The sequence below is a fragment of the Diabrotica virgifera genome, chromosome 6 (assembly GCF_917563875.1).
Source record: "Diabrotica virgifera virgifera chromosome 6, PGI_DIABVI_V3a".
Taxonomy (NCBI): Eukaryota; Metazoa; Arthropoda; class Insecta; order Coleoptera; family Chrysomelidae; genus Diabrotica; species Diabrotica virgifera.
Window position 1 is genome coordinate 21298602 of NC_065448.1, and position 13641 is coordinate 21312242.

Sequence of the window (13641 nt, forward strand, 5' to 3'; positions counted from 1 at the left end):
TCAACTAAGTATTTAGCTTTTGAAAGGGGTGCAAAAAATCGAAAAAATCGCGATTTTTGCACTACATTGTTAACAATTAAAAAACGGACGCGAACTCTAGGCAGGAAACACTGAGGTTTTCTTCCTTTAGGCCTACAATAACTAAAAAAGTAGTCATCTACCTGGATCTTTGAGTGTCCCGAGAAAATCCTTATTTCTCTGGACTAATAGTGTAACACGATGAATGAATAAAACAGTTTTTATCTATTATAAAAATGTTAATGAGAAAGTTTAATAATTTCAATGTATTTTCGTCAATACTTATCAATTGCGTCACTAATTTTGTACACAACTGTTTGAAACCTAAAATTTTAGTCAAAATACACGTGCAGAACTTCCACGATTAAATTCAGATACAATTTTATTAATATAATAATTGTTCATTACTCTGTTTTGGTGATACACCTTCCAAAATTAAACAAAAAAATAATAAATTTGACGTAAGTACTTCCCCTTTTTATCGAGTTGTGGTTTACATGTTGCTATTTCTGTTAAAGCTTTCTTGATTAAAATTCATTAATACATATCGCTCGGATATACAGTGTGTACATAAAATTTGCAAGACATTTATTAATTTATAATTCCAAAAAATTCACGAAACGTTTTGAATGGATACAGAGTATCAACGTCTCTAGAAGGAAATAACTTCAAAAATATCGAACATGAGTATATCATTATTTTTCTTCTATTTCCTCTTTCTGTTATCTAGTTCTTAGTTGGCCTGTAGCTTAAATACTAAAGATATTATCTTCTGTGGAAGAATTATTTCTTCTTTTTCAAATCACACTTCTTTACGGAGGTTGAAAATCATTATATCTTGTCTTGTTGGAATCTTTTGAAGCAACTGCTCTAAAGAGTTGTTTGAGCTGCAATCATACCCTTCTCTTATGTAGGGATTTCAATGAGGTATTCAGCTTCTTTCCACTTTCTTTCTGCTCTTTATTTTGCCTTGGGTTATGAGCCTCAAAAAGCCGTTTCTTCCCATGTATGATTATATGTCCGAGATGTTACAATTTTCTTTCTTTTATATTTTTTAACTTTATTGTAGTAGAAGTTTGATCATCATTCTCTTTGCCTTATCCCTATGCGGGGTCGGCTTCCCTAATTGCATCTCTCCACACAATTCTATCTTGGGTCATATTAATATTAATCCCCTTTACCAACATGTCCTGCCTTATCGTCTCCCCCCAGGTCTTCTTTGGTCTTCCTCTCCTACTCCTTCCAGGAATCTGCACTTCAGCTATTCTTCGTATTGGGTGATTAACGTCTCGACGTTGAACATGACCAAACCATCTTAACCTATGCTCTCTCATTTTGGCATCAATTGGTGCCACACCTAGACTTCCCCTAATATACTCATTTCTAATTTTATCCTTCTTTGTCACTCCACTCATCCTTTTAAGCATTCTCATTTCCGCCACATGCACTCGTTGTTCCTCTTTCTTGTTCACTGCCCAACATTCAGTTCCGTGCATCATAGCCGGTCTTATGGCTGTTTTATAGAATTTTCCCTTCAGCTTCATTGGAATTTTTCTGTCACACAACACACCACTCGCTTCTTTCCACTTCATCCATCCAGCCCTAATTCTACTTCATGCATCTCCATCTATTTCTCCATTACTCTGTAATACCTATCCTAGGTACTTAAAACTATTGCTTTTCACAATCATTTCACCATCCAAAGATACCATTTTATTTGTAGTAACTCCATCTTTAAATGAACATTCCAAATACTCTGTTTTTGTCCTACTAAGTTTTAAACCTTTTTCCTCCAGAGCTTGTCTCCACTGTTCCAGTTTTTGTTCTAAGTCTCTTTCACTATTTCCTATTAACACTACATCATCAGCATACATTAGGCACCATGGAATACTACCCTGTATTTTCGCTGTTATCTGGTCCAAAACTAATGAGAATAAATAAGGACTAAGCACCGAGCCTTGGTGCAATCCTACTTTCACCTGAAATTTATCAGTCTCTTCCACACCTGTTCTAACACTAGTCGTTACTCCCTTATACATATCTCTCACAATCTTTACATATTCGCCAGGGACTCCTTTCTTATTGAGTGCCCACCACAGAATCTCTCGAGGAACTCTATCATATGCTTTCTCAAGATCAATGAATACCATATGAGCGTTGGTCTCTTTATTCCTGTATTTTTCCATCAGTTGCCTTACAATGAAAATTGCATCTGTTGTTGATCTGCCCTGCATAAAGCCAAATTGATTATCGGATATTTCGGTTTCTTCACGTATCCGTCTATCAATTACTCTCTCCCATATTTTCATGGTGTGGCTAAGTAGTTTTATAGCCCTGTAGTTTGTGCATTGTTGTATGTCTCCCTTATTTTTGTAGACAGGTACTAATATACTGCTTCTCCATTCGTCTGGCATTTGTCCAACTTCCATAATTCTATTAAATAGACCTGCTAGCCAACTTATTCCTGTCTCTCCCAATGCTCTCCATACTTCCCCAGGAATATCATCTGGTCCGACTGCTTTTCCTTTCTTTATTTTTTGAAGCGCTTGAGCCACTTCCTCGTTTGTTATTCTGGTAACCATGGCTGTTACTGTCTCCGTTAACTCCACAGGCTGTCTGTCAAATTCTTCATTTAATAAACTGTCAAAATACTTTCTCCATCTCTTTTTGACATCCTTTTCGTGAATTAGTATTTTATTATTTTCATCTCGGATACATCTAATCTGATTAAAATCTCTTGCTTTCTTTGCTCTCTGTTTGGCTATTTTATATATATTCGTTTCGCCTTCCCTGGTATCAAGTTGATCGTATAGGTTTGAATACGCTTCTGCTTTAGCTTTTGCTACTGCTACTTTCGCTTCCTTTTTGGCGACCATATAGTTTTGAAGATCTATGTCCGATCTGGTTTCTTGCCACTTTTTATATAATTTTCTCTTCTCTTTTATTTTTCCTTGTACTTCATTTGACCACCACCAAGTCTCTTTATCCTCAAACTTCTTTCCTGACGTTTTCCCAAGTATTTCAATAGCCGTCTCTCTAATAATATTGGCCATTTTTCTCCAAATTGTGTTAGGGCTTCCTTTCATGTTCCAACATATTTTTTCTACGATTCTTTCCCTGAACAGACCTTCCTTCTCATCTTTTAGCATCCACCACTTGATTTTTTGTGGTCCTCTCCGATATTTTTGTTTAGTTTCGCTTTTTACTTCGATGTCCAGAACAAGCAGCTTATGTTGTTGGCTTACTGTAGTAGAAGTTTGATATTAATCTTATACACTGAGCATCAAAATTAATGCACCACCTTAAAAATGGGACATTTTTGATGTCTCGTATTTTCTAAACCTGTTGTCCGATTTTAGTGATTTTTTTAAATATGTATAGCTTTATTCTTCAAGAATATCGATGTAATAATATTGTTGCTAAACAGATAAGTGTCATTGTATACCGGGTGTAACAATGATAGTATGTTTTTTCCTCAAAGTTTGGAACACCCTGTGGAATATTCTAGCGTAAATAAAATATTGAAATTAAAACTCAACTGTAGCCTTAGGCTTTCTTAACATTTTTCTTTTTGATTCATTCGCTTATGTTGGATAATAAAACAGTTAGGTTCTTTAATAACTAGCAATGTTCGTCATCTCAATACAGGGTGTTTCTAAATAAGTGCGACAAACTTTAAGGGGTAATTCTGCATGAAAAAATAATGACCGTTTGGTTTATAAACATATTTCCGCAAATGCTTCGTTTCCGAGATACGGGATGTTGAATTTTTTCTTACAAACTGACGATTTATTTATTGCTCTAAAACCGGTTTGAGATATCCAAATGAAATTTAGTAAGTTTTAAGAGGTACATTTTAAGTTTATTGCACATTTTTTGATATACAATTAAGAATTTTATATTCACCATTGGCGTGCATACGGGTCATATTACTATTTATTAGAAGAAGAGAAGGTATGAAACGGATGATAGTTGAAGGCAACGTAGCGGGCAAAAGATCCAGAGGAAGATTTCTAGTACGATGGTTGGACCCAATAAAGGACATGACTGGTTACTCATTCTCTAAGCAAAACAACACACACAGGAGAGAGATAATTGGACAGAAATAGTCAAACAAATTACATGACGCCATTACATTCTTACGAGGGAGAAAAAATGGAGGAGGATCTCCAGAACCTTGCAAGACGAAAAATGCCACACCAAATGCTCTAAAGTCTAAAGGACTTCAATGCCAAAATCGGAAGAAGAGAAGAAGGCGCAGAGAGTTCAATAGGTCTTCACGGACTGGGACTCTTATTTTACAAATAATATTTTTTAACATTAAGTTCTTTTCCGATGAAGTCATAGTAAATGACAGCATCTAAATACCCACTACGATGTAAAATCGAAATTGATGGGAAAATAATAAAGTAGGAAGCAAGGTTTAGATATGTGGGAATAGATATAACCAGTTACGGAGATGTTGAAGAGGAAGTACGACAACAAAGCTTAAAAGCAAGTAAAGCGGCCGGATCTCTTAATGACACAATCTGGAAGAACAAACACCTAAGACAAGACACAAAAGCAAGAATCTATAAAGCAGCAATTAGACCTATATTGACATACACGGCGGAGACAAGACCTGACACATCTAAAACGAGACGACTACTAGAAACAACAGAGGTGAAAATATTCCGACGAATATCAGGGAAAAGTCTGTTGGATAGGGAGAGAAGCGAACACATAAGAAGATCATGCAATGTAGAAGACACAAATGGATGGGTGACAAAACGGAAACAGGAGTGGAACGAACATATTAGTAGAATGGCAGAGGATAGGATAGTACGAATAGCAGGAGACAAGTCACCAAATGGACGAAGAAGTATTGGCAGACCAAGAAAAAGATGGTGCGATAACTTAAACAATTTAGGAGGCTAATATTGAAGAAGAAACAGGCTTTAAATCCTACAGACAAGAAGGAAGAAGAAGAAGTCATAGTAAATAAAACGGGATAATTCCCGAAGGTTGGCTGTATACCATCTAGTTAAATAAAATTTAACGTGAAGTAAAACACTTCCTGGTGCCTGGTGTAGTTGGTATATTTTAATAAAAATTTAAAATTTTTAAAAATTCAAAAGGATTACGTTCAAAACGTTTTCGGAATTATCAGTCCATCATCAGTGAACAGTCCTTGCAAAATAGCCACAATGCCAAACACTGGTTAAGTTATATGTTCCAACTACATAGTAAAAAGTATAAAATAGTTTGGCTTAAAGTGAATGCCAATGGATTACTTCCAGCAACATGATGCTGTACTGCTTTACGTTAAAATATTTTTTGTTATTAGGTCTTCATTGAGCTACGTTTAGTCTGTCAATGACAGACATATTGACAGACTAAACGTAGCTCAATGAAGACCTAATAACAAAAAATATTTTAACGTAAAGCAGTAGAGCATCATGTTGCTGGAAGTAATCCACTGGCATCCATTTTAAGCCAAACTATACTTTTTACTATGTAGTTGGAACATATAACTTAATCAGTGTTTGGCATTGTGGCTATTTTGCAAGGACAGGGAGTTCACTGAGGATGGACTGATAAGTCCGAAAACGTTTTGAACGTAATCCTATTGGATTTTTTATTGGATTCCTATTGGATTTTTTAAAATATACCAACTACACCAGGGAGTGTTTTACTTCACGTTAAATTTTATTTTAAGTCATAGTAACGTTGACCAGTACCTAATATTAATTGCCATGATAATGTTTGGATAGGCTAGAACGACCCCTATTGGTACATTTTGTATAGAGTCCAATTGAGATGGGAAAAAAATTTTGTATAAACATAATTTTTGTAATAATTATCGTTACTATCTCCTTGTTAGTGGGGTTAACTAGTTTTCCATCCTCTTCATCTTCACTAACGTTTCAACAATGATCAATGAGTCGTAAATATGAATGTGGACTGAACTACTATTCACCTTCAAACTTTACAAACTACATATAAATCATTCAGTAGAGGAAACACATTTTAAATATATAAATCATTCAGTAGATGAAACATTTAAATAAGCTTGTATATTTATTTTAATTATATTCCAACAAATTTTTACATGTCCTAACGAAAATATTTACATTGTTTTTTATAACAATCACAAGCTTAACCGTGACATTGAACCTAGCACAAAACTAAGAAAAACTTTATAGTTTGCCAACATTGTGGTTAAAATGGTTCAGCTAAAATAATTAGTTATATTTATAAAGTTTTGGCGGTATTCATACGTTTAATCGTTTTAAACAATGGTTTTTTGCATAAGATGAGATCTAAAAAAATAGGTAATAGATAAAAATAGATCAACTGAGTAATTGAACAAATCTCTATGACTAATGGTTTTGAGTTTTTCAGTTTAACATCCAAGATCCAAATAGTTGTGAAGTTAGAGGTATAAAGTTTACGTTAGTATAGAACTAAATCCTAATCGTTTTTTTTATGGTTCAAAATGTCTGATAATTTCTAATTATTAGAGTAATCTATAAAACAATTAGTTCAGAGAAATAAGGAAAGAAACTATCCTGTTGGTGACAGAACCCCCTCCACCAGGCCGAAACAAAATTTTTTGAGTAGTATGGACATCTATAATAATTAACCTATATGTTTCCTGCAGCCGATTTTGATGATATACATAGTGCATAGTTATAAACAAATTTAATGAAGATCAAAAATCGGTAAATTTTCGCTTTTTTCGTCTATTGCCAAAAAGTTAAGCGTTTTAAACAAATTTGAGAGTAAGAAACTCATAAATCGTATAAAAAAACTTCAATATGGCGTTCGCTGAATATGTCTATCCTTATTGGTTGCTTCGAAAATTGCAAAATAAATCATAAATTTTGAGTTTTTATAAATATTCATAACTTATGTAAAAATTAACTTAGAACCTTCTTACTACACGGAATGCCGAGACCTCAGGTGCTTAAATCATACCCTCAATTTCAAAGCAATTGGTCAAATAGTTTAAAAGTTATTTAATTTGTTTATCCCAAATTAATTTTTTGCAACACTATAAGTAAGAAAATGATGAAGTTACAGTAATACTTTGGATACTTTATGAAAGAAGAACATTTACATTATTAATTTGATTAAAAAAAATGACAAAAAATAATTCTAAATGTTGCAAAATTATTTTGCAAGAACATGTGAATTAAAAAAAGGGGGCTAACTTCGTCCCTAATTGTTCTAGGACAATTGTTTTTCTTTCTACATGTGTATAAAAATTCAGTCTTTCTAAATATGAAAAAATATTTTTTCTGTGGGTAACGGTTAAAAAGTTTTTCTAATTGTTTATAACTAAGCAAAAAATCGATATGTTTTTGCAAAATAATTTTACACTGTTTAAAATTACTTTTTGTCATTTTTTTAAATTAAATTAATAGTATAAATATTCTTCTTTCATAAACTGTCCAAAGTATTACTGTAACCTTATAATTTTCTGACTTATAGTGTTGCAAAAAAAATAAATTTTGGATAAACAAATTAAATAACTTTTAAACTATTGGACCACTTGCTTTGAAATTTAAAATATAATTTAAGCACAAGAAATGCCAGCATTCCGTGTAATAAGAAGGTTCTAACTTAATTTTTACATAAGTTATGAACATTTATAAAATCAAAATTTATGACTTATTTTGCAATTTTCTAAGCAACAAAATAAGGATAGACATATTCAGCGAACGCCATATTAAAGTTTTTTTATATGATTTATGAGTTTCTTATTCTCAAATTTGTTTAGAATGCTTCACTTTTTAGTAATAGACGATAAAAGCGAAAATTTACCGTTTTTTATCTTCGTTTTTTTATAACTACAGTGGAACCTCGATTATCCGTCTCTCCATTAACCGTCACCTCTGTTAACCGTCAGGGTCCGTACATAAGTTTGATTGACTACATAAGCAAAAATTGAATCATTAATTCATTTTGTTTGAGCATTGAGATAAGCCAAACGAATGGTTAATTTGTGATGTGGATGCAAACAGCTATCAAATGCTGACAAATGATGAAATGGATGAAATGGCAACAGAGGCGCCATTCAGAAGCTGATATAGACTTGGAATTTGACGGTGGCAATGTCGATGATGCTATTGCAACTGACACAGATTTGAAAAAGCTAAATTTGAGTTAAGAAGCTAGAGAAGCTGCATGGCACATCCAACAATTCATCGAGTGGTATTCTCAACAAGGAGAAGCCAATAAAATAGCATGACCTTACGCCGATTAAGAAATTCAGCTGTTGCAAAATGTGAAGCAACAGTAAAACAAACAAAGATTTTAGAATATTTTAAACCAAATTGATTCGATTGCCCATACCTACATAAATCCTTCTTATATTGTGAAACAAAAAATACAAATAAAATTTAAGAGTTGTACTCTGACCTTTTAATTTTTTTATTAATGTTCTTTTCGATTATCCGTCATACCCTTGGTCCGGTGCCCTGACGGATAATCGAGGTTCCACTGTATGTATATCATCAAAATCGGCTGCAAGAAACATCTAGGTTATTAATATAGATGTCCATTTTACTCAAAAAATTTGGTTTCGGCCTGGAGGGGGATGTGTCACAAGAAAAATCTTATTTCTCTGGACTAAATATAAAAGTAAACAAATGAGAAATAGTGAACTATCTATGGTATACGTCATAGAAGCAGTTTTTCTGATATACGATATACCTAATGGTAGGGGAGCCCAAGCGGGGATTTTTGCAGTTACTCGAGCGCGTCAGATTATCATATGGGGAGAACCCTGGTACCCTGTAGATGTACCTCTACCATATATTGGCTCTTAACACAGGGGAGTTCGTTAAGGGGGGCCCGAAAAAAAAATCTATCCTTAAAAAAACTCGAAATTGTCAGATTAAGATAAGGTAAGTTAAGTACATGCAAAAGAGTGTATATTTCAAAAATCTGACGATTTGAGCTGGGCGTAAGGAAATGGGTGAGTCCCAAAGTTTCACAAGAAAAAAGCGAATATTTCGCGAAATGATTGACAGATCGAAAAACTAAAAAATACGTGCTCAATATTTTTTAAAAATCTATCGAATGATACCAAACACGACTTCCCACGGAGAGGGGTGGGGGGTAAATTTAATATTTTAAATACGAATCCCACGATATTTCGCGAAATGAACATCAGATCGAAAAACTGTAAAATACACTTATTCAATATTTTTGAAAAATCTATCGAATGGCACCAAACACGACCCCCCACGGAGATGGGGTGGGGGGTTACTTTAAAATCTTAAATGGGAACCCTCATTTTTTATTGCAGATTTGGATTCCTTACGTAAAAATAAGTAACTCTTATTCGAAACATTTTTTCGAATTATGGATAGATGGCGTTATAATCGGAAAAAACGATTGTTGGAAATGGAAAATTAAATTAAAAAATGGCAAGCGCCCACTAAAATGGAAAACTTTACTTAACTTTTTTTGGTTTTAGGACCTACTCTTCACAACCCAATAGGTCCCCAAAGCGCTCGAGTGACTGCACATTTAGCATACTTTGCTCCCCTACCATAATATACATAAAGTGGGATTGCACTTCATGTATTGCTTCCTTGGTCTTAGCTTCGTGAAAGATTTTGGAAATATATCCAGACCTCTCCATGATCTGGTTGAGAGGAAGCTGTCATTTGACTGGATACCATACTGACAACTTGCCTTCACCACATGAAGTATAGTTTGAATAGTACTTACACGTATGAATTGACAACGGTTTCAGTTCTGCTAGCCTACGAAAGCTTTCAACATGACGCAACTGGTTACACTCTATCAATGCTATGGTTAAGGTCCACGATTTCGCAAGGAATAAGCTGCAACTCACTAGTGACCAGCTGAATGTTAGGTTAGATTAGAAATTCACTCCAGTCAGCTTCAAGGAAGGTGAGGCAATCTGGGTTTACCAACCAACGGGAGGATAAGTCTGAGTACTAAATTGCAGCAGCCATGGGGCGGACCGTACCTGGTGACTAAGAAGATCAAAGACCTTGGATATAGGGCGCAACTGACGCTACGGAGTGGGCCGAAGGTCACTTGGAGGGACTGTGCCCTTACGGAAGACTGAATGCACCGACCTGGTCCATTTAGGTGCTGTTCGGGGCGAACAGTGACATTAGAGTTACAGAAGACGGAGATATCTGACGGGGGATCAAATTCATCGATGTGACGAGAAACTCAACACTGCCGGCAGAACCATCTGTTTGCAGATTCCCCACCTAGTGATGAAAAAAAATCTTGAGTCTGCTAGTACTTCATCTATCTGATGTCTTGATTTGTTTGTTCTTATAAATTTCGGTTACCAATATGTATTAGTCTAGTCGCAACATAGGGACTCCTGTGGACACTTTTAGTTCGCCGCGATTTGATGGTAGTATTACAGGTTTTTTGGGTCGCTGAATCCAATGGAAGTGGTCTGGAAGCCCAAATGTGGTGCGTTTAATTGTTATTAACAAATTATGGTAAAATTAGGTGTTTTTCAGGAATTATTAGAAGCCTTGTAAATAAATTGATAGTGTTAAGGTCTTCTCTGGTATATTTTTGGTCGCTCAATAGAATCCGACTAGTCGTGATTACTCAAAATATGGTCTTATTTTGTTAATAACAAAATAATAGTTTATTCGCCGAAAAGCTCGAAATCCGCTATATACAGCAAGTTTGTGGTCTTTTTCATATTATTTTTATACGCTAAATCGATTGTCACTAGTCGTGATAGCTTAAACCACGTTCTGACTTTGTTATTAATAAATTATTGCAAAAATAACGGTTTATAGTACGTTCATTCACGGTTTTTGCTCTAAATTTAAAAAAAAACCACTTGGATTGACATGAAATTTGACATACACGTAGCTAACATGTCAAACAAAACAAGTGATATTGTGCCGATGTCTGCTTTTACCCTGGGGGTGAGTTTCACCCCTTTGCGGGGGTGAAAAAAGAAACCTTTAAAATAAGTCCGGAATTGGATAAACTGATTAATTCTAAGCAACGTTTGTACTATTTACTATACAGTTTTTTCACTAAGTCAATACTTTTCGAGTTATTTGCGAGTGAATATGTTCATTTTTCAACAAAAAAAACCAAATAACTCGAAAAGTATTGACTTAGTGAAAAAACTGTATAGAACAAAAGTTCCTTAGAATTAATCAGTTTATCCACTTCCGGACTTATTTTAAGGTTTCTTTTTTCACCCCCGAAAAGGGGTGAAACTCACCCCCAGGGTAAAAGCAGACATCGGCACAATATCACTTGTTTTGTTTGACATGTTAGCTACGTGTATGGCAAGTTTCATGTCAATCCAAGTGGTTTTTAAAGTTTAGAGCAAAATCCGTAGGTGAACGTACTATAAACCGTTATTTTTGCAATAATTTATTAATAACAAAGTCAGAACGTGGTTTAAGCTATCACGACTAGCGGCAATCGATTTAGCGTATAAAAATACTATGAAAAAGACTAAAACTTGCTGTACATAGCGCATTTCGAGCTTTTCGGCGAATAAGCTATTATTTTGTTATTAACAAAATAAGAATATATTTTGAGTAATCACGACTAGTCGGATTCTATTCAGCGACCAAAAATATACCAGAGAAGACCTTAACACTATCAATTTATTTACAAGGCTTCTAATAATTCCTGAAAAACACCTAATTTTACCATAATTTGTTAATAACAATTAAACGCACCACATTTGGGCTTACAGACCACTTCCATTGGATTCTGCCACCCAAAAAACCTATAATACCACCATCAAATCGCGGAGAACTAAAAGTGTCCACGGGACCCCCTATGTTGCGACTAGAATATGTGGTTTTAAAGTTTTTTTTTCGCTACTAATTTTTGCATTGAAGTTTTCTAGGAGTAACTTTATATTATCATACTTTGGTACATACTTGGTCTATGGTTAGTTTTAATCAGTTCTAGAATTCATTGTTCTGGTTAATCACGTTAAGTTAAACCTTTCCAATATTATTAATAAAAAATACGAAAGTCATCTCCAAATGTGCGTTTGCTTTGTTTATTAAATTACGTACAACTAAAATATGTGATATAACGTAATTTAATATTGAAAATGAGATCACCTTTTCCTTGTACATATGTATTTATTGTACAGCCTACTGCGTTATTGGTAAATAATCAAGATGTTTTATAATGTAAAATGTAAAATCCATATATTATAATGTAGTGAAATTTTTGCTGATGATCTCATTGTGTGTGCAGTGATATCACCAGCTTATTTGGGATTGGGTCTTTTATTAACAATGTTGAATTTTTCTCCTTTTTGATTTGTTTAGTTCTATGTTGTATTTTATACCTACACAACACTTTTAATACGATACGCTCTGATATTATACAAATACCTTAATCAAATGGTTGATAATTTTTAAATTCAAGTTTAAACAAAATATGTATTATTATATTATTATAAAAGATTATTTATATGATTATAAAAGGAACTAGGAACCAGGGCCGGACTGACTAAAAAAGGCGCCAACCTTAACTCTAAACGAAAGGGGCCAGATCTCCTCTCCTAAGTGTTTTAACTTTTACTCTCCGTTGTACCACGTCTTTACTATGTAGACAACCATTTGTGGGATTTTTCCTGTAAAAAAGAATCATTATTTTTTTGTTTGTTACTCGTACACGGTTAAACAATTATTTTAATTGATCACATTAATCACACCTAACCTTATAAATTAATTAGGAATATTTGCGTAAAAATGTACGTCTAGTCTAGAAGATAAGAAAAACCTTTGTATAATAAACAATAGTAATCAACATTCACTTCGTTTGTTGCAGTTAACCAATAGCTCCAATATTCCATACGATGGCTAGTGCTGTTGACAACAAAAAGAGTCCTCAACTGAATAAAATCAAGCTTAAAGTAGTAAACAGCACTGTCACAGCCAGCGATTCAGACGCCAGTGTGGAGACGAATAGTTTAAGTGCGGAAAGTGCAACGGAACAAAATCAGCCCCACCAGAACGAGAAGAAGAAGAAGAAGAACCGAAGAGGGTCCGAATGGGAGATTATGGAGGGGCTGAAAGATGGTCAGCGCTTCGAGAACAGACCTAATACGTTTAACGGCTATCTGCATAAGAAGAGGAAATGGCCTCTGAAAGGATGGCATAAGGTAAGCCAAGACATATTTTTCTTCTTAAGGCTTCTTTTTCCTAAAGGAGATTGAAAACAACTTTTTATTGGGGTGTTTTGACTTTCCTTGACTTTATTGTATTATGTCTCGCATAATTCTTAAGGCCCCCATTCACGTCGAGATCGGTATCGATACATGTCGCAAGTATCAGTATCGCGATACAAATCAAATAGTGCATTTGGCTGTCTCAGTATCGCTGTATCAGTATCACAATTCTCTATGTAGACGGAGAGGCAGCGCTGAAAAATCTATTTGAATTTACTAAAGCTAGATTTTTCACAGTTGATTACTGTGAGTGTGTAGAGAAACATACTGCGGTCGGTCAAGCGAAACGTAGAACAGGGGTTACTGAGAGGGTATCAAAGTTGCTTTCCTACGAAGGTAATTATTTCCATTTACTAAGGCTGCAAATCAGCCTTCACACACATTCTAAATTAAATATAAAT

At 34.4% G+C, this 13641-nt stretch overlaps 1 protein-coding gene across 1 annotated transcript in view; it reads left to right on the top strand.

Annotated features, from left to right (window-relative positions):
• Window positions 1-13641, top strand: part of LOC114331548 (oxysterol-binding protein-related protein 3-like) — a 202442-nt gene that overhangs the window by 23250 nt on the left and 165551 nt on the right. The window contains exon 2 of the mRNA XM_028281150.2: window positions 12841-13174. Coding sequence (XP_028136951.2) covers window positions 12869-13174 — 306 coding nt within the window. The 5' untranslated portion in view covers window positions 12841-12868. The remainder of the gene's footprint in view (window positions 1-12840; window positions 13175-13641) is intronic.